Genomic DNA, 27,206 nt, shown 5'->3' with positions numbered 1-27,206 from the left:
AAGCACAGGTTGCCCAAGGAAGCTTTGGTTGCCCCATTGCTGGGGGGACGGGATGGAGGCCATGTTGGATGGAGGTCTTAGAAACCTGGCTTAGTGGGAGGTGTGCCTGTCACCTGGCAGGGTGGTTGAAACAAGATGATCTTTAAGGTCCCTTCAAATCCTGGCCACTTTCTCATTTTGTGACAGGTACTGCATTTAGTTTGAATCCCATGTTAATCTGTATGTCTTCTGCAACACAGGATTTTTTAGTTGGATTTTTTGTTTGTTTCTTTTAACCTTCTCTTTAGAAAGTTATATTCCTGAGTGTGCTGCTAAGAAAATAGCTGTATGGGAACCATATACAAAGCTGTCTTAAGCTCATAGACTTACTGTGAGGTTTTTCAATGCTTCCTTAAGCAATGATGAAGTAGATCAGCTAAAACAGTGTAAGCCAGAAATCTGATTTTGCTTTGTTAGCTCTGGTGCGTTGTTTCCTCTTGGTGAGAATAGCATTTAGTCAGGTATTTGTAGTAAGTTTTCTAAAAGTGCTTGAAGGTCCTGTCCATGCTCTAAGACATTATTGTAACAGGTGCTATGTGGAGCGAATAAAAGACTTCCTGAAACACTCATTAGAATAAATACTTGCAATAGGAGAGTGGCAGAAAAATAAAAAGATACAGAGACTGTATTAAGCAGCAGGAGAGGTGGTGGCTTTAGCAGCTAGAAGGCCTAACCTTCAATTTTACCTTTATTGAAGGCTGCCTTTATAAGTGGTACTTACAGCACATTTTTTACAGGTATTAATTTTGACAATAAAGTAAATGAAATTTCACATGTGTGAACTGCTTATAAGCCCCTTCAGAAATTTAATCTCTCAATTGGTAACAGCAGCTTAAAACGCTCGAAACATCTGAAAAGTAAGGTAGGAATTCCACAGAATGACACTGCCTCTGCCATGCAAGCATAAACCATAATGTCACTACTAATCGTTACTGATAAAAATATCAAAACAAGAATTGTCTCCATAAAACAGATTAGGTTTTTATCTATGAAATAAGAGGAATTTGCTTTTAGAAAAATAAAGATGTTGGGTTGTCTCTGGACTTTCTTAATGCTGGCAACTTTAGTAGTTCTTAATTCATATATATCACTCAAAGTACCTTCTCAGGGTGTATGGGTACATCTCTTATTTCCCAAGCCAAGCCCTCAGCTGTGGCATGCTCATTTCTTTACAGTCTGACCTCCTATCTTCAAGCTTAAACCTTACTTACATGCTTTAACTGTTGACTGGTTTTCCCTACTTTCCCAGACAGAGCTCAGCTCCTGAAATTGGGTTAGAAGCTATTGATATTTTCTCCTCTGTGAAACTGGGATGATAACCCACATCATCATTCATTTCAGGAACTCTGCCACAGCTCCGCATTAAAATACTGATTTCTGAGTGCAGGTAGTGCCATAAACCTCATGTTTGCAGCTTCACCACCTTCCCTGTTAATAGCTAAAAGACAGTTAATTGGAGAGTTCTCACTGTCTGTGTTCATGTAGGGGCTGGAGTAACTTGTCTTCACACTTTCTGCTGTACTCCAAGATTAAAAACCATTGCATTCCTGCAACAGCATATTTTTTCTGTACTAATATAAGAGTGTAAAATGCTTTTAGAAATGCCATCATTACACATTCATTACTCCCATGATGTGGATAAAATTTTTACTTTGCTAAACAAAGTACTTGAGAAACCAAAGCAGTGTTTTATTTGTGGCATAATTTAAAGAACAGACTTTTAAGAGGTGAACTTTCACATCTACGTTTCTAATAATGAGAAATATTTTGTCAGTGAGATTATGCTGATTTTAAACAAATCTTGGTTTTCATTCCAAAGGATTTGATGTATTAGTGAGACTCAATCCCTTCTTGGAACTGTTGTCCCAAGAAAAATGCAGGAAAAATGTAGGCCAGGTAGAAAACTGGAAGAAGCTATTACTAATGCATAAGATTTAGTTGCTCTTACTGTAACTTACTGCTTGTTTGTTTTTTTTTATGAAGTACAAAAGGATTAGAAGAGTATTATTAAGTCACAAGTGCAGATTTCAAAGGTAGATAGCAATTAGACTGGTGACAGTAAAATTTTATGGTTTGGGATACAGTGAAATATTAACTTAGTATCATATTTAATTTCTGTGGGTATACAGTGGTTTTCATTAGGAACTTAGTTTCTTTTTCTTAATAAATAAATGAGGTACATACAGTGTTTTAGCTTAGAAGGAAGGCTGTTGAATGAAAATTGAAGGAACATGTGTAAGTGGAATGCAGAAGGCAAGTAAATGGGTGGAGATGTACTCGCCTTATTTGTAGTATTACAGGGGGAAATGGCACAAGTTTATCTTGGTTATGTAACTTATGGTGAGGTTAGATAGCTTACTTGTTTTGCCATATTTTTTTTCAGTTGACTTTAAGCCTCATGCCAGCATGGACACAGTCCATCACATGTTACTTTTTGGATGTAATGAACCTTCCTCTACTGAAAATTACTGGTAAGAGCTGCATTTCGCTTTTGTTATTAACTAATTATTTTTCAGTTTTAATTGCTTAAACCTCTTCCAGTGTCAGATTCTCTTGGGAAAGCAGGAAAATTTGAAATGAAGAAGAAATGAATAACAATCTAGTCTTTCCACATTTAAAGCGTTTTTTTTTTTTTTTTTTGTTAACTAACTCCTCCATATTCTTCATGACTAAGTGACTGTCTTCAAGGAGGAGGCAGAGGCTATAGTAAAGAGATTGTAATTGAATACCAAGAAATCTAATCTTCAAACTGTAGTTGGCTGCTCTTCTCTGTATGAAGTCATGTAGCAGATTGTTCAGAATGAAACTAAGTGAAGGATAAACTAAAGAAGATTATCAAGTGATTTGGTAGTTGATTTGCACTTCAAAATGCCTAAGCAGTGAGAGCAGAGGGAAGCACCCAATGCCAGTAAATAGGTGTGTGGAGGCAATGTGAAGAGAACATGAAGGTGGGTAGAAATTAATCATCTATCCAGTAATTTTGCAAAATTTCTGTAGGTTTTTATGAGAGAGCAGATGAGGATTTTTGCTGATGCTGTAAAGGTTGTATGAATTATTCTGAACTGTGGAACAATTTTAACATAGGTATTCTGATAGAGTTGTGTAATCATAATATATCTTCTAAGTATTTACCAAAAAGGTAACTAGACCTGGAATTTAGAACTAAAGTATAGTATAATATAATTTCAGGAAAAATACCCCAAAACATTTTGATTGCCTGTTTTAGGGAGATGATTTGATTAGTATTTTAAACATACACGACACAATTTTCCTCAAAAGTCTTATCCCCGTTTACTTAGCAACCAATAGTTCTAATATTAAAAATATAATCTTACACAGTTATGCAAGAAAACTAGATGCTTAAGAAGTTCAGACCAAAGTAAAACTGAAAGCATAGAATTTCTATTAATTTCTTTTCCTTGCAGAAAATTCTTGAAATTTCTTTCCCCACAGCTTTTCTGTGCTCTTTTTTATTTTATCTCAAATTATTGAATATACTTGAATACTTTAATGTGAACAATATGCCAACATAAAACTTTTCCATTCTGACCTTTTAAAAACAGGTAAGTATCCTATTTAAAACTGTGTAGATTGTACTTGGACCTAGTGCTGTTTTCATATTTCTGGAAGTAGTTTTAATAGAGCCTTGGAATAATTTGTACATTGTAGAATTATGTTGTTACAGGTTGATCAGGAGCTTCTGTTGAGATGAAGTTATGAGACAATGCCTAATTCACAACTAACTGATGTTCTGAGGTTGTAGGAGAGGTAGATCGAAAGCCAAAACACAAAGTTTTTCAAAACTGGATCAGACTGAAATCCCTGTTTTAAGTCTAGAATTCAGGTAGTTTGAGCTCCCTGGTTGTGCTTTCACTCTCCTAGCAGAGGACTCACCAATGACAGCCTTTGCAGTGTGGCAGCTAATGTTGTTTTTGTTCTTGATTGACTTACCTGTCAAATGACAAGATACTTTTTTAGTTAGGATAGATTGAGCTTTGCTGGACATCAGGTTCCTACCAAGCTGCTCTATCCCTCCACTCCTCAGGATGGAAAAAAAAGTCATGAGTCAAAGTAAAGATAGGTTAATGAAGCAAAAGCAAATGTTGTGCAGAAGTGGAGGAAAACAAAAATTTTATTCTCTTCTTTTCATCACAAAGCCACTTCCAAGCCCAAGTAATGGTTGCTCTGAAAGACAAATATCATAAATTATAAACGTGTGTGTTTGTGTGTGTCCCCACCCTTCTTTTGTTCCTATTACCTTTGATTGTTGAGTGGTCATAATATGGTATGGAACATTTCTTTGGTCAGTTTGGGTCACCCAGCCTGGCTGTGACCTCTCCTAAGATCTTTCCCAAACACTGATGTGTTACCAACACCTTTCTAGCTACTCATTAGAATCCCAGCACCATGAGGGTTGCTGTGGGGAAAATTAACTCCATCTGAGCCAGACCGAATATGTCAGTGTTGTGTTTAAATCTGCTGTTTTCAATTTTTCAAATGCAGGTTTTGATTAGGTCTTTCTATTTTTTAGGTGTATTTTCTGAGGTTTTGTGTTTGCTTTGTATTTTCAAAATGAAAGCTCTTCATTCACTCTATTATCATTTCACACCCCTGTTTTTGCAGCTTTTTATCTTGCTCTACCTGCAGTTATTTGCAAGGCTAGAAAGATGATCATGTGTTTTCTACATAAAATAGACTAAAGAGTGCTAGAAACTTCTAATTTTTTTAAAGTAATTCTGGTGACTGTGTGTTAGGAGTCTTCATTGTTGTTTATTTTGTGTGTTTATTTGCTTTTCTTTTAGTTACCTGAAGGCTAGCAAATGATGACTTCTCTTGCTCTTCCATCTAGTAGGGAAGGAACAGTTGTTTGAGCAGACCACAATAAGACTTGCTTAGCAGGGTTCCTCTCCTTACTTTTACATGCTCAACATTTTTACAGAGCCAGCTGTGATTCAGTTAGGCATGCCACACAGATTCTTTTCTTCTAGTTTCTTTTTCAAGTCAAAATTTTTCTCTGCCATAATGATGTGGATTAGTTGTATTATGGAAAAATAGACTGTTAGGAACGCTCAGAATGGTCAAAATTAGTTTTCCTGAGATGTGAAGTTTCATTCAGGCCAGTTTTGAGTGGGGAGGAATGAGAAGCATCCAGATAACTCTGTTGGGATTAGCTACCCTTTGACCATAGCAGTACTAGGTCAAAATCTGTGATGCCCATCTGGCCTGCTGCCTTTTCTGGTGATTTGACACTATTCTTGCAAATGTCCCTGGCCTTCTGAAAGGCTTTCAAGTTTTATGGAACCTGTTCTGGTTTCAACATTCACTGAAGTGTGGTAGAATCTTTATCTGAACAAATGCTAAAGGTTGCTCTCCCTTCTTGAAATACACAGGCCTTTCCACAGGAAAAAAAAAAAAATCATTTCCCAGGGCTCATTGCCTCAGGTGTTGCCCAGTGCATTCAAAAAAATGGCATAGCAGCTTCTATTCCTTGATCATAATTGATCTAAAAACAGTTCAGCCACAATGACAAGTTTTGCCTGAGCTGACAAATTGTGTTGAAATGGATGTAACATGCCTGAACTGATTGATAAAAGTTCAGATTCTCTGTAGATAATCAGGAATACACTTGAATGCTTTAAAAGAAAATGTTGAATTATTCAGAACTTGTGAGTCTCCTGGCAAGACAAGTCTTGTGCTGCATCAAACCTAACACTGAAATAATCTCTTGTGAATTATCTGATTCATAGATAAAGCCAATTTTTTGAGATCAGGCAGGGCAACTTTAAATACTTATCTTATGTAAACAAATGTATACTTGCAGGTCATAGATGGCCACCTGGTGATTCCTCTATCAGACAGTTGTTTCTGTTGGCAGGAAAGAATGGGTTTAAATGTCTTTGACATCAATAGTTCAGTAGAGGTTGCAAAAGATGTCATGACTAAAAGGACTTTTATTTCACTGCATGAGGGAGAGTGAGGACAGTAGCGGGAATTGTGTTTTTAGGTGTAGTTTCTTACCATTGCCACTGCCCCAGAATGTTCTGCAACATTCAAGAGCTAAAAATTATTATTTGTCTTAATCAATCACCTCAATTACCTTTTTTTAAAGTATTGATTAGTATTCAGGAGCGCAGTGTAATAGAGAAAGAAATAAAAGAAGTTATTTGTTACCATAACCAATGCAAATTTGCTAAAGGGATAGCCAAACACTGATCTTGCTGACATAGTGAAATATTTTACTTTCAGTCTACATAATCAATCAAAACCTCAGTGTCATTAACAAAAACAGCTCTCGAGCTTACCCAAGACTGGGGAGAATGTCTTTGGGAAGCCCAGGAGAGTTTGCAAAAACCACAAAGATCCAAGAAACAGTCAGTAAGCACTCTCCTACCCCACTCAATTACAAATTTTAAGTCAAAATCAGTTTTTAGGCAATAGTCTATAATATGCAGCTATAGTCCATTTTTAAAGTATTCTGTGTCACTTACTTGGTTTTGAGTCTCATTTTTTGTATGCAAAGCTGCTATGAATTTCAGTGACTTTTTTTGTTAGATAAATTTATACTTTTTACTAGCTCCCTGTTTTTCAATCTGTTTATTTTATTACCTCTTCTTTACAATCTCCTCTAGGTTTGTTTTTTCTGAAAACTTAATGTTTCAAGATTATCATTGATGGCAAAATGAGATGGTTAACTATTTTTTAAATGAAATGAAAGACCAGTGTCTGTAGTTTATCTTTGTCCCCTGCAGTCTTCTCCCTCCATTCTGGTAGCTTCTTGGAAGAAAGTTTGAAGCAGCCTGCACAGGGCTTTTTCCTAATTAATGTGTTTTTAGAAATACTGTCATATGAATTAAAGGCAGTTGTGCCCAAAGTGTGGTGGTAAAGCTGTGACTGTGCTTGTAGTTCCTTCTGGCATTCCTCCTAAACAATCTCTTCAAAACATTCCCAAGTTGTACAGCTCAGTACTAGGTTAGATCCATGAAGTCTTATGGGTTTTTTGTATAGTAGCACTGGGAAGTTGCATAATTTTCAGTTGCAGCTGAATCCATCAAAACATTTCACTTATCTTGAAGTAAGTTTTGATTGTCCTTTGGTATGTGGGCATGTTTGAAGGGGAAGGTGACCAAACAGTTAGTCATGAAGGTCTAGAAATATGTGTTGTGAGTATAACTACTAAAAAAGAAGTGGTGTGTTCCCCTTTCTCTTGAGACTCTCAGGATTATGTCAGAGCTTTCAGTCAGAATTAAATACAGTAGCTAGGCTACAATAAAGCTCACTGGGATGAAAGGAAGGGATATCCTGCTGATGTGGTTTGATATGCATGTCAGAAGAGCTGGTTATCTCTTAGAGATACCTGGAAAGGATCATCATCATTTGCACATATGGCTTAGCCGTTCTCAGCAGAAACAGGATTGAGCTGCATCTGCTAGATGTCCTGGTCTTTTTTGTGTTTATACTCTTCCTCACATTGTGTGGCACTCTTTTTTCCCCACAATTTCAGGTGACTGAAACCATGTCTTACATATGCAAATGTTTTCCCAAGTATTTTACAGGCAGTGATAAACAGACCAGAGCCTTTACAAATAGATTAGAATGAAATATTGGCATAGACGCCAACCTTCATTGCATCTGGCTTGAGACTGTTGATGTAGTCTGAATAGTTTCAGGGTGAAGCTTTCTAAAAGCCACACCTGTGTATGCTGCACACTTTCTAAACTCCGTGCTCAGGGCCATGGATACTTTGCCGTTGGAAGAAGATACAAATACACCCTGTAAATAATCCTTTTCCCGAATTCAGGATAAAGAGGGAGAAATGTATTCTGGGCGGGTGTTCAGAAAGCTCCTTAGGGTCCCTTGTTTGATTATCCGTGTGTATCATCATGCAGCCGACACCCACATTATAGCAGTTAGTGCCTTCTTGGATGTGGTCCAGGTACAATGCGCTGTCTGTACGACTGTGTCTGTCTATTGAGACTTGGTGGTGTCTCTGCCTCAGGCTTACCAGTTCTTGCAAATTTAAGGTATCTAGAATTTACCAGTCTTTGGGAATCTTTCATTCTTCACCCTCTGTGTCACCTGCAGGGTGCTAGCTGCAGAGGCTAGGGACAACTCAAGCTCTCTGTTACTCTAAATATTTGTGACCTGTTTGTGGCCTGTTAACTTGGAAAACCCTTCTTTTTCCTTTTTGTTTTCCCTTCGGTTTTTTGGTTGGCATTTTTTGGTTCTTGTTTGTTTGGGATTTTTTTGGTGTTTGTTTCTTCTGTGTGTGTGTGTATGCGTATATGTGATTTTTCTGTTTTGAAAATGAAGAAATCGTGCAGTGGAATAAGAATTAACTTAAAGCAATAAGCTTGCATTATGGACAGGGCATGAGTGCCTTCAGTCTTTGGGTTCATATACAGCTTTCCATCACTTTTTCTGACAATGATTTTAAAATTAATTTTAAATAACCAATTTGGTGGGGGTTTTTTTCTGCTTTGTGCATGAGTCATATTCCTCTGTGTAAATGTGGCAGCCATCATCATTTTGTATCACTTGATTTAATAATGCTAGAAATTTTCAAACCGTTCGTTACCATAAAACATTCCTTCATTTTTTCCATCACTGATTAATAGGCTGACAGGGCCCATCAGAACTGTCTAACACTGCCTTAATGTGCAGGGAGGGAAATAAAAGAAATTGGAACATATACCAATATCCATGAAAGCAATCTGCATTAACATAACTGTGTTTAATTAGCGTTCATTAAAAAAAATCTTCATAGATCTTAAAATTAGTGATTTTGCATGTAACTCACCTGCTGTTTTCTGTCTTCAGAACTTTAAAAGTTATATTCCCTTTTCTTTCCTCATGTTTTTAGGGACTGTGATGAAGGAACATGCAAAGATAAATCTAACATTTTGTATGCTTGGGCAAGAAATGCTCCACCCACCAAGCTGCCCAAAGGTATTGACCCTTTAATGTGGAGTTCTTGTGTGCAGGGGCAGGGGAAAAAGGAGGACATGGAAGTAAGAACCTGGCATATCTAAGAACATCCTGTAATATTTTTATTATGTCTAATTGATAGAAGCTGTATAAATATCAACCTAATTAACTATGAAATGTATTATGCTAGCCAATATACATGGGTTTTTGCTTGTTCTGTTTGCTATACCATTATGAGTTTCTATAGGGGTTTTATAGGGATAAAAATGACAGAGATAAATATCATAATATACTGATTATTTTTATATAGCATTAGTCTTGAATTTCCTACTCTATGTTACTAGAATGTTACCATTTACATATCTTTCAGTAGCACGCAAACTACATTGAAATATTTTTATTTGTTTGGGAAAGCACAAACAAATTCAGTTGAAACATTGGCTTTTTAATGTTTAAATTTAATGTGTTTTTCATTTTTAATGCTTTGATGCAGTTGAGCAGCATGCTTGTATACCCATTTTCTTGTATAATAGACAACCCTACTGAATTAAATCAAAACATTTTAAGCTACTCGGAGTGGTATGTCTGGAAAATAGGGTGAAGTCCTTCTTTGTAATAACCACTAAGAGTCTTAGAAATATCTACCATCTGTATAGCCTTGATCTGAAAATATCTTGAATTCTAAGTATTTTTTTCTTTCATCATTTACTGCCCATTTTCATAGCCAGGGGCAATATAATGAAAATGCATTTTTAAATAAGCCATTTACTCACTTACCAACATGAATGTTATTTGATTTGATTATCAGAATGTCAAGTTTAAAAAAAGTTGTTACATGGAGGATTCTGTAGATACTGTTCTGTAGATTCTGTTGTACTTAAAATATTACATAAAAGTTTTGCTGTTAAACCCCAGCTGTTGATACTTTTCTTGTTGGAAAGCTGTGCAAAAATACAAGGTTTGTCGGGAGTATTCGTAAGGATTCCACATTTGTGGACAGAGAGGCTGCAGGCCCATTTATAAGGTGGCTTTGCATTTTACTGTGACCAAATACAAAGAAATTTTTTTTTCTACTTCTTTTGAAAAATGTTCATTGCAGAATTGGTTTAGAGAAATCCCTTTTCATGATGGTGATAATTTGCAATTTCATTTTTTCAGATTATTTCAAGCTTCTCTATTGTATTTTGTGCCTGTACTTGCTTTTCTCATCAAGTAACATATGTGCATAATTTCCTCAAGATTTTTTTCTGCATATAATATTAATTTAAATCTAAAAATATTTTACTGCAGACCTTTTTCTTTTCTAATTCTCAATGTCTTATTAGTAAGTTAGTGTTAATTAGTTTATATCATGCAGAGATTGTATGAGAAATAAAAGGTTCACCAAATCCTACGTGGATAGTAAGACTTCATTTTTATTTTGGATTTTTAAAAAATCTGTATTAATGTTCTTTGATTGAGAGAGTTCTCCGCGTAAAGCAGATGCTTGTTCATAATCAAGTTATGGTCCTAGCTTCTTAGTCTGTTTGGGACCATGTGCTGGTGGTTTTCCTGGGTTTCAGGACAAAGTTTTCTTCAGTGATGTTTGAAATTTTCTACCCATTCACTCTTAGCCAGTAAAGTGATTTGTATTATATTTTTAAATTGTCAGTGATGGTGAATCATCTTACTTTTTATTTTTTCTGAAAAGTTTACATTTTCCTTCTTTTAGGTGTTGGATTCAGAGTTGGAGGAGAAACAGGTAGCAGATACTTTGTTCTCCAGGTACACTATGGAGATGTTAGTGCATTTAGAGGTATGCATTTTGGAAATTTGCTCTGTAAGTTGTATCATCTACATCATCAAAATATTTACCTGTAGAAAATAATTTTTCTGTTAGTGCCATTTGCACAGATCAGTGGTCATCTTTGGAATACAGTTTCTCTATGAACTTGACTTCATATACTCTATTATCTCTATAAATATTTGAAAGGTGAACGCCATTTTTTCTTCAAAAACTGTGGAGCAAATGACTTAAAGTAATCTAGAAGGAGATTAATAATTTTAAGTTTGGGGAGAAACTTGGGATTTCCATGTATAATTCAGTGTTTTGTTTAATGAAGTTGAAACAGATGTGAATACACTTAACCTGTCATTTTACATGAGTAGATTGCTAGTAGATAATATTCACTAGCCAATCAGTCACAGTATTTCTGCTTGGGAAAAATGCAACTTGTGGAGACCGTGTCTTTTTTCTGTTTGTTTGTTTGGCTTGGCATTTTTAATTCTCATTTTTTTAAGATGAAATGCTCATTTCAAGCATAGCAATATGGTTGTTCTTGTCATTGAGTGTTTCACAGAATCACATAATGGTTGAGATTCAAACAAATCTTTGGAAGTCATCTGACCCATGCCCTCCCTGCTCAAGCAGGCCACCTACAGCTTGTTGTCCAGGCCTGTGTCAGGTACATTCAGGGGTAGAAGCACCCCAGGGCAACCTCTGCCAGTGCTTAGTCACCCATACAGTGAAAAAGTTTCCTTGTGTTCAGCCGAAGCCCCCTGTGTATCAGTGTGTGCCCATTACCTCTAGTCTTGTCGCTGAGCACTGCGAAGAGTCTGGCTCCCTCTTCTTTGCACCATCCTTTCAGATCCATCTCTCTCTGAACAGGCTCTCTCAGCCTTTCCTTAAAGGAGAGATGCTCCAATTCCTTCATAATCTTCGTGGCCCTTTGCTGGACAGAATTAATTTAATACCTGGTTAATGAAATGAAGAATATTCTTTTTAGAAGAGTTGAACATGAGAGTTGATGATTTTATCTACAGCATTTTTCCCTCCAAAAGTAAAGTTGGAGGGAAAATTGGGTGCTAATACATAAATAACTACTACATAAAGTCAAATATTTTATATTTGTAATTGCTTGTAAGTCAGAATGGTAAACTCTGAACAACACTTCAGAATCCTTGATGTACTACTGAAAGCATAACAAGTTAACTGAGCATGTTTCATCATATATCCTCTGTTCTGAATTGCAACAACTGCATGGGCTTACATAGGATCTTCAGTGACTGTATTCTTGTGCTTTGACTCTATTCTTATGCCTGTCATTATCAACAGACATCTAATTACAAGAAAAATCCCTTTAAGTTATTCCTGAAATTAAAAACACTTGTGAAACTAGTTAAAAATTATGCACTGAATATCTTTGAACACTACTATGAAGGTTTAGGACATTTTATTAGATTAGAATAATTCTGCTTTCCATCTCTTCTTGCCTATAATCCTGAGCTAAGAATTCATATTTAGATATGCACTTTACTCTCAGATAACAAAATAAAACTTATTGTACCCTGTCTAAAGTAAACAGATTAAAATTTTGTCTGGAAAAACAAAATACATTCTACAAAAAAATGTGTGAAGAGCCATCTTAGAAAAATATTGATTTCTCTATTTCATTTTCTTTGCCTTTTATATTGTAAAAGCAAAAATTATTGTGGAGTTATGCCTGATAGTGGAAACAAGTAAACAAGTAAAAATTGTCAGAAATTTGTCTGCCTTTTGATATAGTCATAAGTGTTTCTAGTTCAAATTGAAGTAAATCTAGCCGTCTTTAGGTCTGTAAGGGGACCCAGTCAGCTTTGAACTTGGGCTGTAGGGTTATGCAGTGCAGTTGTAATCCTGGTCTTATTTTATTATTCTATTTAAGCACCTTTGAATCTGAATTTTAAAAAATACTGTATTTTTCTAATGCCTAGAATGTTGGGGTTTTCCCCCTTCCCTTTGTATAATAAAGATTAATGTTGTTTCTAATCTGCCATAGTATTATCTTAGTCCTTTCCAGCACATGTAAGAATATAATTGTTATCACCAAGAATCAAAGTGTTTAGAAATTATCAATGATAAGGTCTTTTAGATATTCTGAAATAGAAGGTTTTCACATTCTGTCATTTTGTATGTGTGTATCTGTTGCATTGTTTGAAGCAATTTATAATTCTTTGTCAATATATTTGGAGTAAATTTATGAGGGAGTCTTTAATCTTTGTTCAGCTTTGGCTTTTTTTCATTCCCTTTCTTGTTCTCTCTCTTTTTTGCACAATAAACAATGCATTCTTGCATTCTCAGCTTATTTTAACCACCAGCTTTTCACTGAGAGTAGATTTATTTTTCTCTGCTATCACACTCTGCAATAATTACTCACATTGCATATAATAACATATTATTTCTCAGTGGGGTGCAGAGTTCTTGGTGTTGTCTTAGGGTCTGGTTTTTTAGGTTTGGGGAGAGCAATTAGTTTCGACCACCAAGCTAGTAGATGTCTTAAAAAGATCTGTTTCCTCATAAGAATGTGAGTTGTACATTGTCATTTGAACATTACTCTGAACATTAAGATTTGGTGTGCTTCTCTTTGACATTCTCTTGAATATGCCAGCGTCTTGAATAAAATTAGCTTTTCATACTCACACAGATTCATGGCTATGATGAATTTTATATCCTTTTAGCAAATCAGTCATCTGTGACCTTTATGAGGTCTTCATCTGTTAAAAAATTTATATTGAACGAGGATCAACAATTGTCTCCTTTCTGTTTGGAAAGCAAGTTGCGAAAATGTCACTGGGGAGTCTGTGTTTGCATTTTGTTTTTCACAAATTGAGTAAAGGTACAGTTTCATTCCACATTTCATACTAGACTTTTAAAAATAAATTTTACTGAATTGATACTGAATGAGTGAACAGATCAGCAATTACAAGCACCTTGACTTGCATTAAAAAAACAAATTAAGGTAGTTTTATGTATCCAATATTAGATAACAATATTAAATGCAGTACTATTTGTATCATTCTTTTCTTGTACCTCAAGTTCATTTCTTGTAAAGCATTTCTTTACTCAATAATTATAACTTGTACGAAGTTACTTCCCCATGGGCATTAGCTTTGGAATTGCCTTGCTCAGGGGTTGTGCTCACCTTTGAGGCTACTTCTTACCTTCAGTGAAGCAAAGCCAATTCTGAGACAGTATGTGGAAATTCTGGTACAAATCAAGGGCTGACTTTGAAATAACAAGGGGTTTGGACCATCATAAAATGTGCCACTCTTGCAGTGGGAGCTTGAAAGTATTCTAGTCACCATGAATGAGTGCTATACTCATTCATGGTGACTAGAATGAGTATAGCACCATGAAATACTATGAAATACTAGAAACAGAGCAGTGAAGAAGCTGAATAAATAGTTTGATCACAGTGCTCAGTAATTTATAATCACCATACTCAGAGTGCAAAGAAGGTAGGTTTTGAAGAGTGTTTGTTTTTATGAGTAAAAAACCCATAAAATTTTAAGTATCTAGGAGTTCCTAGAAGTCTCAATGTCTGTGGCAGATTATCATGCATGTAATTGAAGAGTTCAGGACTGTAGATCTGGATAGACAGATTAGCAGAAAGCCTGTCAGGCTTGTTTCAAAAGTCTTAGCAAAATCAGCTTACAGAAAAAGAGTGTTTCTCTTTAACATAATTTGCCTTCACATCAGGTGTGAGTATCCAATTTGAAAGACTGTTTAGTTTTTCTAGTATTTGAGGTATTTCTCCTAGAAAACATTTAAACATTAATTGGCAGGTAAACTTCAAATGATCGTTGCAATGTTGTCATGCCCAATTTTTAAAAATTATATCCTTAAAATCTGAAGCCAGTGTAATGTGCACCATTGGCTTTGTTTGATATGTGTAAATAAAGGCAGGAAATATTTAATATGATTGTGTTATACTTGCACAGAACATAAAAGGCAGAGCACAACTTGTCAGCATTATTCGGTGAAGTGTTCAAAGCTTTGAGTGTTTCCAAGAGGTGAACTGAAGGAAGAAGAGGCAGGGAAACATCAGTTCCAGCATCCCTCTGTAGTTGTTAGAAAAACATTTAGTTCAGTTATGGCTAAATATAACTACAAACAGAATTATAAAGCACTGTAGGAATTCCTGAAAGGTTTAGACTAATGTATGCATCCATTATTTCATTCTTAACACAGCACTGCAGATCAGATACTTCACAAATGAACTTGAAGTTCATTTGTGCTTCTCCTGATGCCGATTTAGATGATTGCCTTATATATAACAATTCTAATAATTAGTAGCAACTTTCCAACTATCTTCAGTTCATTTTGAAGTTGCTCTCTTTAAATGAAAATGCAGTCACTATTTTTTGTATATTCTGAAAATTCAAATTGTGTCAAAATACTTTAATATTACCTAACAGAAATAATATTCAAGGGTTTTTTCCCCCTCCTCCCATGTGCTACTTTTATGACTATAACCTAGTAAGTGCTAAAGTTTTCAAATATGAAATGAGTTTGATGGCTTGGGAATAATTTTGCAGCTGTTTTCAAAAGATAGAATGGTGCTGTTCTCAACTAAACTTCCAAAACTGAGAGACACAAGATGACTGCTTGCATTTTAAAATTTTAAATTTTATTACTTTAAGTAATAATGTTCAGAGAGAAAGCATTATCCAATTTCCATTGAAATTCATGAGTTCTAACAATATTGAACTTATAAAAACTGAGTTCTGGAGTGTCACCTGTGCTACATAAATAAGAAAAAATTAGTTTAAAGTGAGGAGAGTAAGGCAGAGGAGACTTTACAAAGACCTTTGTAGCAAACACTAAGGTATTGGGATTGCCTGAGGGAAAGGATGAACAGTATATATATATATATATTGAAGTTTTCTAAAATCATTGAAAAAGAGTTTCGTTTCTCTTTCTCTTGAATGTTTTCTTACCATTCCCCTTCTTTTGTCCTAATAACTTAGTCTATTTGGCACTTTCGGATTCTTGATTTGGTAGTCTTGATTCTTGTAAGTAATCTTGATGAAAGAGCTACTGTTCTTATTTTTGTTTTCTGTGTACAATGAAGACTTCGATTTTTTTTGTTGTTGTTGCTATTTGTAAAGGTGCAACTGTGGTATAGTGATTCCAGTTTTTAAATCCTAAAGTGTTTATCACGATGCTCAGATCTGGAGTAACAAAGAATTTGTAGAAGCCATGATAATGAGCATTATGAGAACAAAGTGAAATTGTGTTAGGAGCTATTTCAATTGAATAACACATATTAATTTACCGATCTACTTTGTGAACATAGTGAAAACAAATTGTTGTAAATTCTACTATCAGTGATGGTGAAAAGCAAACTGAGTATTAGCCTTTATTAGTGACATGTGGGGTGACTGAAATTGCTAATGTGTGAAAAACTGAACTGACAGTTTTTAAGTCAAGTTTTCTGTCAAGTTTCCATGTGCTGTCCTACTTTGGCTATTATCCTTTTTTCTGTTCAAACGCACTACTTTTTGAGTTTGGAATCTGGCTATTTATGGGAGGAAAAACTCTCAGAAATTACTGCTTGTTACTATAGATACTCTGATCTCTTTCTTATCTGAAACATATACTGTTGGATAATATCTTTCCAGAATGTTCTATTTACTTACTCTGGAGTTAGATCCATCTTCTAACTACAGCTATTATTTTATGAACATTAGAAAAAGAAACTTGCTTAAAAAGGAGCAAAGATTGAACTCCCAGATGGCCAGCTATAATTTAGTAACTGACAGCTGGGTCTTTAAATTAAAATGTCAAACGTATCAGCTTATGATTATACAGTGCACTAACAAAAGAATTAGCTATTTTACTCACCTTCTGGGATATCCAATTTTAAGTAGAATTGCTGTCTGTATTGGTATATCAGGTTCACCTGCTGACTTTCATTACAAGGATTTCTGGCAGCTGCATTATTAATTTCTAAAATTATTGCTTTTCACAAACCTTTCATTTTTCTAACTTTGATCAAAATATAAATTTGATTGAAACAAAACTTCTTTTTCTACTATTGTAAACATGATAGCGTTTCATTTCCCAGATGCTAGTTTGTAAAGATCTAAATTTTCTAGTACAGTAGTTTTCATCCACCGAAGTTCTTTGTATTAGGATTTCTACAAGTGCAGTACTGAGATGATCAGGTTTGTGCAAATTTCAATAGTATTTCCAAAGTATAACAATTTTACTGCACACAGTTAGATTAAAATTTGTATTCTTTTCTGTTATTTTTTACATAGCAGAAAAATCTTGTTAATATGTAGTAATTTGCAGGGATTCAGTTGCTAATGATGAAACTTTCCAATTTGTACAGATAAACACAAGGATTGCTCTGGTGTAACTTTACATCTGACACATCAAAAGTGAGTATTTTTAAAAATTCTTACTCATTTTTTTATTGGAATAGAAATTGTGGATTCCATTGAAAACATTTGAAATAAAAATAATACATACTTCACAATATTAAGAATTACAAAGTCGTGTTATCCATTTGCAAAAAATTTCATTTCTGCTAAGAAACTTGACACAGCTGTGCTATTAGTACTGGGTTAATACAGTTTAAGAGCTTCATATTTAGAAATCTGGGATGAGAACAGCAATTATGCAGATGATAGCTTTGTCCTATTTCACATACTTTGCAGGAAATGCATTAGAAATGGTAGCAAAAAAGAGAGGGAGAGGGGAACTGCTTTGAAACAGCTTTGTTTTAAGGAGACCTGTTTCAGATGTAATCCGATGTTTGGAAATTGGTGGTATCAAATGGTATTGGATATTAAGTCACTTGCAGTTATGTTTTATAGAGCTTGTTTACCAGAGCTTGCATTTTCCATTGCAGGCAGCCTTTGATTGCAGGAATGTATCTTATGATGTCTGTGAACACGGTCATACCACCAGGCAAGAAAGGTGAGTTACCATTTTACAAAGTGATTATGTGATTTCAGCATCTGATCTATTATTGTTGCTTATTGTGGAAGAAAATTTGACAGCGACTTACTGATATGTAGATGGACAAATTATTTATTTGACTGATTGAACAAATGAGGAAAAAAGTAGTTATGTTTAAGATTGTATTCTGTTTCCCTATGGCTACATCAGTAAAGACAATCAATGCTGTATGAACAAAATGTGCACAAATAATAATGAGTATTTCTTTAATTTATTTTCATCTTATATTTTATAAAAAATTCCCTACCTTTTTTCTAATTCCTCCTCTCCCCTCTAAAAAGCCATAAACTGCTTAGGACTCTTCTTCAAATGTCATTCATGACTTTTGTGATTCTAGTAGGAATTCAGTTTTAAAAAATGAATTTCTACCAGTAAGGAGCTGCTATTTAATATTTTTGTTCCCATGTTGGGAGTAAAGGTCCTAGTTGGTTAAAAGGTCAAAATGCTAAAGAAACCCCAAACTGTAATAAAAAGTTTCCAAACTGTTTCTGTTCAGAATCCTGAATTTTATCAAACCTCAGCTTGGAAGCTCCCCAAATCCTTTCTTTGGCTAGCATGGGATGTACTGTTTGAAGGAAGTTGGACACTGACTGTACTCTGCTATACCAAACTTTTAAGGAGATAACCAAGAGTACCATTTGTTCCATTCACAGTTAGCGGCCTAAATACGATGAGGTGGTCAAATGCTCAGCTGACTCCAGCTGTTTAGTAAATTCAGCAACTTGAAACATTTTTTAATTTGAACTGAAATTAAAAATATTTTGCTCTCCGATATGAAAACCCACCAAATTAATCCTCCACTATCCCAAAGAATATTTGATCAGTGTAGGAATTTATTTTTCAACTGGGGGGTGAGGGAAAAGGGCAAACAAGCAGTTCTGTAGTTGCTGCTAACTTCCTTCTTATGTTCAGTCAAATTTACAGCTCTTAAGTGGAGCACTAAATTTGTTAAAACAGGAAGTGTGGTGATATCTCTCAGAAGGGCACCAGGATTTTTCTGTAGGTTCTTCCTTAGTTACTGTTACTGCACCTAACACAAGTACTACCCTGTAAACATTGTACACCACTTCTGTGACAAAGCCTCTTGTCTAAATCTAAATTAGGTCAGGGAATTTATAATCAAGAATTCATTGTAAATTGTATCAGTTTTGAATTATATCACTTTATTTTAATTTTCCCTGATTAGATTATTTACCATAGCTATGTTTATTTTAAGCAACCTTCAACTAGTCTGTAAGTAAATGTTTTACTTGTTAAATAGTAGTAGTGTACACCGAAAGAAGTTCTTCTGGCTTTCAGCCAGAAATATTTTATATATATGTCAGCAGATTAAGTAATTTTCAAGTAACCTGGAATATATTTTATTAGTTTTTCTTTGCAGATAGCTTGAGATGGACACTGCAGAAATATAAGATACTATCTATTATCTTTTGAAATTATCTGCTGTCCATTGTATGTATGCTTTTTGTAAACCATGCTGAATGAAGTACAGTAATTCAACTTTTCTCTGTTTGATAAATGATCTGTTTGTCATTGTTTATTGCTGTCATATTTTCCCAGTGGTTGATGCAGACATTGCCTGCCATTACAAAAGGTCTCCAATGCACCTTTTTGCCTACAGAGTTCACACACACAGACTAGGTAAGAGTAACATAGGAATATCAAATGCCTAACAGAAAAATGTTGACCCAGCTACATATTTTTTGAAGTATATCTCACTTCTCATGTATATTGATATCTTATAGGTAAAGTAGTGAGTGGATACAGAGTGAGAAATGGTCAATGGACATTGATTGGGAGGCAGAGTCCACAACTACCACAGGTTGGTTGGGTTCTTTTTAGTTCTGAATGTAGATTTTAATTATCTTTGTTTCAACCTGAGAAACTGAATTGGAAATCACATGTCCACAGATTTGCGTCATGGTGTTTCCAGTGGTTATGGCTGTTGTGCTCCTGGAAGTGAATATTGCCAAGTATTATCACAATTAGATTATGATGCAAAAGTCATTTCAGATGTGTAGCACTGTCCTTCTCATTAGTGTCTATTAACAGAGAGAATATGAAGCACTTTTACTGATTGTGGTGAATCATCCTCTTTTTCAGGCATTCTATCCTGTGAAATATCCGGTAGACATTCGCTATGATGATATCCTAGCAGCCAGATGTGTGTTCAGTGGGGAAGGCAGAACTACAGAGACACATATAGGGTAAATTTTATCTATTCGCCCCATTTCAGAACCTGGTTTGCCAGGGTGTTGGTTATATGTAGAAATGTTTTTCTTTCCATGTCTTCTTCGAAGGTAAATCTAAGAAACAGTTTCTGCCAGAATGTTTTGTTATGCTGGCTGATCTACTTAAGATTTAACTCCACACAATATTCATTGACATTACTTACGTGAATATTTGCTTTGCTGAAGTGTTCAGAACGTGTCTGAAGTGAAGCTGTACTGCCAGACAACTTAGTCAGATGTTGGGCTGATCTGTTCTTAGAGAAGGATTCAGAATATCAATTCTAGAAAATATATTTTTTAATCAGGTGACAGTATTAACTGTTTATGGTGAAATAATAAAACTTCACAATTCTCTACACTATTTCATAATGAAAATGTATAGAAGCTTATGAACTTTTGATATTTTGACATATATTGCAAAATCTAGCCTTAAAAAATCTGGACCAATACTGAAATTACCTTTTTCAGTATAAAAATTTACAGGCCTTTATGAAAAACACTCAAACCAGAAATTACTAATAATAAAAAAATAGGAAGATCTGAACTGTGTTAGTCACTGATGCGACTCAGCGGCAGGTGACAGACGCAGCCCTGTAAGATCAGGAGGACAAATACAGCTGTAAAAATACATATAGTATTATATACTCTCTGGCTGAGGTTCTTTAAACTGTAATTTAATGCATATGTAGAGAAACAAAAATAACCTGTGGAAATCTCTCCATTCTGGAAGTGTGTGCTGCAGCATTCCAAGGAAAGAGATTTTTATGCATTGAGCACCCTAAGATTGCGTCTCAGTGGAGGGTTAAGGATTAAACATGGATTTATCACCTTCCAGTGGGCAATTAAGATAGTGATGTGTAACAGTTGGAAAAAATCAGTTGAGAAGAGGTTTTTACAGATATTAAGACACTAAAAGCATAAATTTAACTGCTGACCTTTTTTCATAAGTTCAAAACGTTTCTGTCATGTTTCTGTAACATTCCTCAGAGTAGTTCTTATTTGTTGAATAATCCTTACAGTTTAAGAAACAGTCCTAGGAAAATTATGGTATTTTCTTTCAATGTACTAGTATGCTTTCAGTGGAGAAACTCTCTGTCCTTTTCATTACAGTAATTGTTATTATTATAATTATTGTTTTACTACATTTATTATTGTTCATTTGCACTATAATATATGAATGTGGATGGTATGAATGAACAATATAGTATGAATCATGCCATATTTTTATTAGTATTATTATTTTTAGTATTACTATTGTTTATTCAATAATAATTAATATTTAGTAGTATTATATTTTATCACAAGTTTTGCTTTTTCCCACTCTGGGGAGGGCAGGAGTGGGGGCAGTGAGAAGCAGTTTAACTGCCACCTGAAATTAAACCACTACAAATGCTTAGACGGAGTAGCGTGTCAGGTGAACCACAGTTTGTGTAATTTCCACATCCCATTTTCTACTGGAGTTTTAAAGAGGAAGCAATCACAGTGATGGATATTGGAGGTCCAACAGTGAAGTTAATTCTTTCTGAAAGCTTAAGCAGAGCTTGCCCAGTTTTATAGTCTCCAAGGGATGCCAAACTTCCAGTGAATGGAAATATAACCAGTTCCCCTTTTGAAACAGTCTTTTCTCCCATGTTTCCCTTTCTCCCCTCTGGCTTGTGTTATTATTGTTGCTATGGTGAATAAACGAATGCTGCAGAATGCTCCCGGAAAAATCAGCACTGATGTGTTTTGCAAACAGCTAATAGAACACCTCTGTATTTCTTTAATGAGTGTAGGCTCACTGTTTAATTGTGAAAGCTAATTTAAAATCTTGATGTAAACTCCTTTATTATATGAACTTCCATTAAAAAGTCCTAGCTTACTAATTTTCAGGATTGTAGCTCTAAACAAAATGTATGAACATATATGGCAGAGGAAGAATCAGACCACAGTTATAAAGAGGCCATATATACTCTGCTTCACAAAGTAATATTTTTCAGAAAAAAGAATCTTACTTGTGCCAGCTGTTTTTTCTATTGAAGACAGGATTATGTAGCAGTAGAGAAGGGCCACTTCTATTTCAAGTACATGCACAACATTTATCAAAGAGCTGAATTTTGCTAGTGTTTTATCCTTCCCCTTGCACTCATGTTTTTGTTACAGAAGCTTAAAAACAAGTTATTCTCAAGGTGACAGTGCTCTCTGTTCTCTTTAAGAGATACTCACGGTAGCTTAATATGTTACAAAAATTAATTTTTCACTATTAGAACCAGTGTGATTGGACAGTAAATGAATGCACATGATGAGGAAAGGGGGAAGATTTGTCAAATAGCTGCTGAAATGAAACATATGTTATTTGCAACAATTTCAAATTACATTTGTCCAAGATTTATAGAAAAATAAGTGACTAGTAATGTAATGAATGATACAGTTCTGTCATATTAAATCAGAACATGTGCCCAGTTGATAAAACAATGGGAACTGTGTGAAGTATGCTGAACAAATTAGAAGGAAGAGCAGTTTGGATAGGTGATGCAATTTTCTGTGAAATCAAAAGCAAATTGCTAAGAAGTTCTGAGATATATTTTGTCTGAAGCAGACGTGGTTGGGCTTATCCTGCTGCATTTGTCCACACTGCTTTTCTCCAGTACAAACCAAAAGAAATTTCTGATATTCACTGCAATGCAGGTATTGCATGCTTTAGCTTGGGACATCTAAACATTTGATTGCAATATTTTAGTATCCTGTTAAACAAGTTGGATGAATTAAATAATAGCTATTCAGCTCATTATTTTCTAAGTGACACATCTTTTCTGTACTGTGTAGGGGTACTGCCAATGATGAAATGTGCAACTTTTACATTATGTACTACATGGAAGCCAAGCATGCTGTCTCATATATGACCTGCACACAGAACACAAACCCTGAAATGTTCAGAAATATTCCGCAGGAGGCAAATATTCCTATTCCAGTCAAGTCTGATGTGATGAAGATGATGCATGGACATCATGAAGGTGAAAACCCCTTGTAATCCTTTTTATTCATGCCATCTTATGCTCACGGATGTATTTCTCTGTCTTGTATTGGTATGCAAAATTTTCATAAAGAGGTAATGCAGTTTTGGATAAAATTCAAATTGCTAATTAATGAAGCATCATGGGATTCTGCTGTTGATTTTGGTGGAAATGTCTGCTATAGTCTTTTGTCTGTTTCTTACTCATGTTGTCTTCCAATTTCTTACATATTTTTACAGTTGTGTGGCCTGTGTGCCCTAAAGACTGGCTTCTTTTACTATGCCAAACTTTATATTAACAGTTTCTTAATGTTTGTCTTATCTTTTGTCTGTTTCCTACAAAATTGAATCATAACATTGTCCTAGTTTTCTAGATCCCACTGCTATGTTATGGGAGGAATCAAATTTTTACATTGAACAGTTGTAGGCATATAAATAGTAGCAACAGTTATTATCTAGAGGTAATCTGACTTATGTGTCTGTGTAGCAGGTACAAGTTTTAGTTTTTTGTTTCACTTTTTTACTGTTGTATTGTATGGTATGACTACTATGTTAAAAATACCACGTATTTTCAGAAGGGTATTTTTTCCTCAGTAGGGTGGTAGTTCCCTTCACATGCAGAAGATAACATCTTACTCTAAACCCTTTTTTCAGAAACCAAGGATAGTGATACAAGTTCTGTGCTGCAGCAGGACAAAAAAGAAGAGATTTTGGATCCGGGTATGCTCTTGCTTATTTCTATGTACATTTTTATTTCTATATTTATTTCTACTTCTATCTTCTTATATAAATCTTATTTTTTTTCTGATATTTTTAGTGCTGTGTTGTTTGATACAGCTACTGTTTATGTATAAAAATGCCAAATGTTCATTTCTGAAGGTCGTTTTTCCACAGTAGGGGGATACTCAATTTCATTTGCATGCAAAGGCTAACATCATATCCTAAATAAATTTTTTAGAAACCAAGGATAGTGATACAAGTTATTTGCTGCAGCAGGCCAAAAAGGAAGAGGCAGAGATTTTGCATCAGGGTATGTACTTGTTTGTTTCTGTGTCAAGTAAAGGACTCATTAATGTAAAATATATAAATAATTTAATGATTTATGAAGTTTTTAATCTGTTTATATTTAATTGATGCAATTTTAAATGTTCTGTAAAGCTAGTAGGGTTGCATGCTGTATAAAAAAAGAATTAGTTTGCCAGTGATCTCCAGCCTTGTAGGTAAAATTTATTAGTGCACTTTAATCTCATAATGTTTTCCTGTTCTTTGTTTAATTTCCTGACAAAGATTGTGATTTACTTGTATGTGCATGTATTCTGTATGTAACTATTTGCTATTACCTCTTTATTGATTTCTCAGTATGTATTACCATATGTGTATTAGGGAATAATGTTCTTATGCTTTAGTATTTGCTGTACATGCAAATATTGAGTTGAAGTTGAATGCAGCTGTTTAATACTCTATTTTTGCTGTATTGTGTATATGTATGCGTTATAATGCACACAAAAATATATAGAGTACTTAGCTGGAGGAAAAAATCTATGACTGCTATAAGGATTTAGAAATACTCAGAGTATTATTTATGTTTTGGAAATATCTTAGACTCTGCTTAAGTTCTTGTGTGTCATATACTGTTAGATAAAATCACCTCAATAACAGGATTTTACTTTAGATTAAGGGGGAGACCTCATCAGCCACAGATTCATACAGTTTCCATTGAACAATGTTGAGGTTCAAGGACTTAATTAGAGGACACTTAGTTTTGCCTTTCAGAAGAGCAAAGATTGGACAATGTTTAGAATTTTTGAGAATGTCTCCAAAATGGATTAGATTTTTTTATGTACTCTGCTGTTTCTTAGAGTTAACTCAAATAATTAAGTTTTGGTTACATAAAACCAGCTTCTGGAGTGTGAAACTGTCTTGAATGAAAGAACTTTGAACTATTAGAAACAGTGTTTACAATGGCATATCTGATATTTATCTTAGTCAATTCAAGATGTATTTTTTAAGAAAGAAAAGCAATTCTATTTTTTAATCCTGTTTCAGAGCAGAATGAGCTATCTGCTTATAAATTTATGTGGAAGTTCATGCTGACAATCTGGTTTACCCTTACATTACCAATAAATGCATTACCATTGGTCAAGGTTCTTGTTGTATATATGTTTTATTAAATTCATTAGTGTTGGGAAAAAAAGTGTTGAAGAATGTCCTGCTGGTAAAATGTTTTTGATTTGTCTTTGAAATGTATGTTGAAGACATTTCCACAATGCAGTCTGGTTTGCTGAGAGCACTAGTTAATATATATGTCCTCATCTAAGCTGTTTCTATGGAAACACACAATTTTTTGTTCATTTGAAATTACTTGGGTTCATGATGTGAAATACCAAAACACGGTAGTTGCTGTGAATTTAATTTCTTGTTCTTAATTGTTAGATTAAGATAAAAACCAGTTCAGGTTTGGTTTTATTTTTGCCTTCAAAGAGGGAAAGTTGAGTGGCTGGCTCAGAAAGTAGGTTTTGGTTCTGCAAGTGCTCCCCAGATAGACTGGGGAAACCAGGAGCTGAAAATGGTCTGCAAAATTTGCCTGTAAAAATTACATAGGAATTGGAGTCCAGTTTTGTGGAGCAAATCAATTTTAAGCAATGGTGTTGCCAAATCATCCATCTCCTCAAGTAACTTCAGTGAGTTAGCCAGTAGGAACCAAATTTGGAGAAAACCTTAATGGCAGGAAAATTCTACAGTTTGGAGGGAGGAGGCAGTGGATCCTTCATGGAAGCACATGCATACATCCACTGTGGCGAAGGTCATTATACAAGTACATCCTTTCACAGAGGTAAAGGACATAAGGCTTTCCCTTTATGGTCTGGCATGACATATTCTGTATGATAACCTTATCTACAAAGCACAGAGACACCAGAACGGAGTCTTTGATTAGTTCTATTGCTGAGCTGTTGCTCAATAAATTCAGCCTTTGATTTGCTCAAAAGAAAGCATATCAGCAATTTTCCGATAATTCTGTGTTTGATCTTGCATGGGTTTCTTTCTCTGTGATTTATGTTTTAGCAGCTTATTTTCCCCTTCTTAGTTTCAGGCAACTGAAATAAACACTGTTATTTCGCTGTTACTTCAATAAACTCTGAAATGGTTGCTAAATTATTGTGCTCCCATGGAGGTGATGCCATGATGATTTTTTGCCCTTTCTTTTTATATACCTTTTATGTATTCACAGTATTCTTAGCATACATACTTGGAATTCTTTAAGCCTGATATCTTGGCATAGTCCTGATATTCTGCACGGCAAAAACCCCAGACATCCTAAAGGCCTCACAGCTGGGGGCCAAAAAGCCTCACACTATCTTGAGAAACCAAAGCCTTCTTTAGGACATACTTTGTAAGCTGGATTCAAGCCCCATGTAGGGAAGAATGCCTTAAAATAAAGAAATGTCATGCCATTCATTTAAACTTCTCATTAAGGAACCTTTGTCAAATATACTAATCTACAAAGTCCATAAAATTATATGTGCAATATACCACGTGTTGTGTGCATTTTGACATATTCCACTTTAACGAATTTTTGCACCTAAGGATCCTTATTAAATACCAAGATCACCCTTTTATCCCCTAACTGTGTTTGGCTCTTAATCCTAGAACCAGAGAAAAGACGTCAGAGGTACTTACTAACCTGGAGGTAAGAGATATGGCCCAAGAGACAACATTTATTGTCAGAACTATTAAATCTAAGGATTTGCCTCAAAAGAGGAAAACAAAAAAGTCAGCCATATGAAAGTATCTGCCTGCAAATAACGTGTATATCATATTTGCCTGGGCATAGAGGTACCTCCTAGTCACACACAGGTTGTTTATTACATTGGTGCATCCAGGTGTTATCATTGCTTTTACATTGAATTTTCAATTGGATCATCTTCACTCATCAGAGGCACATGAATAAATAATGTAAATATAAGGAAATAAGCAGTAACCACCACAAAGGGAACTAGCACTCTGAAGAGTGAAGACAAAGCCAAGTCTCTCTTGTGTTAAAATTTACCTGAACTTATCTTAATGAAACTGATCTCATCATGTAGTTTCTGAAACAGCAGTGAAGATTAACTTTTCATAGGAAGTGAATGAATGTAGGAACTGCAATTGATTTAGATGTTTTGTATTGGAAAGTTTCCGGTTCTTGTTGAAGTGTCAAGTCCCTAGTAAAACAAATAATATATATGTTTATTTTTTGTTCAACAGAAGG

The 27,206-nt window shown here is 34.9% G+C and overlaps 1 protein-coding gene across 13 annotated transcripts in view; it reads left to right on the top strand.

Moving 5' to 3' along the window:
* PAM (peptidylglycine alpha-amidating monooxygenase) overlaps positions 1 to 27,206 on the top strand; it is a 654,400-nt gene that overhangs the window by 597,555 nt on the left and 29,639 nt on the right. For 9 of the 13 annotated variants that reach the window (XM_050986801.1, XM_050986805.1, XM_050986802.1 and 6 more), the window contains 11 exons: positions 2,423 to 2,510; positions 8,900 to 8,985; positions 10,676 to 10,759; positions 17,103 to 17,151; positions 17,625 to 17,692; positions 19,295 to 19,375; positions 19,480 to 19,556; positions 19,838 to 19,941; positions 22,771 to 22,958; positions 23,612 to 23,677; positions 23,916 to 23,987. In XM_050986801.1, coding sequence (XP_050842758.1) covers positions 2,423 to 2,510; positions 8,900 to 8,985; positions 10,676 to 10,759; positions 17,103 to 17,151; positions 17,625 to 17,692; positions 19,295 to 19,375; positions 19,480 to 19,556; positions 19,838 to 19,941; positions 22,771 to 22,958; positions 23,612 to 23,677; positions 23,916 to 23,987 — 963 coding nt within the window. The remainder of the gene's footprint in view (positions 1 to 2,422; positions 2,511 to 8,899; positions 8,986 to 10,675; positions 10,760 to 17,102; positions 17,152 to 17,624; positions 17,693 to 19,294; positions 19,376 to 19,479; positions 19,557 to 19,837; positions 19,942 to 22,770; positions 22,959 to 23,611; positions 23,678 to 23,915; positions 23,988 to 27,206) is intronic. The other 4 variants (XM_050986809.1, XM_050986808.1, XM_050986804.1 and 1 more) reach the window with 1 other exon arrangement.

The sequence above is a fragment of the Serinus canaria genome, chromosome Z (genome assembly GCF_022539315.1).
Source record: "Serinus canaria isolate serCan28SL12 chromosome Z, serCan2020, whole genome shotgun sequence".
Taxonomy (NCBI): domain Eukaryota; kingdom Metazoa; phylum Chordata; class Aves; order Passeriformes; family Fringillidae; genus Serinus; species Serinus canaria.
The sequence above is the reverse complement of the archived record's forward strand: the minus strand, read 5'-3'. Positions and strand labels throughout refer to the sequence as shown.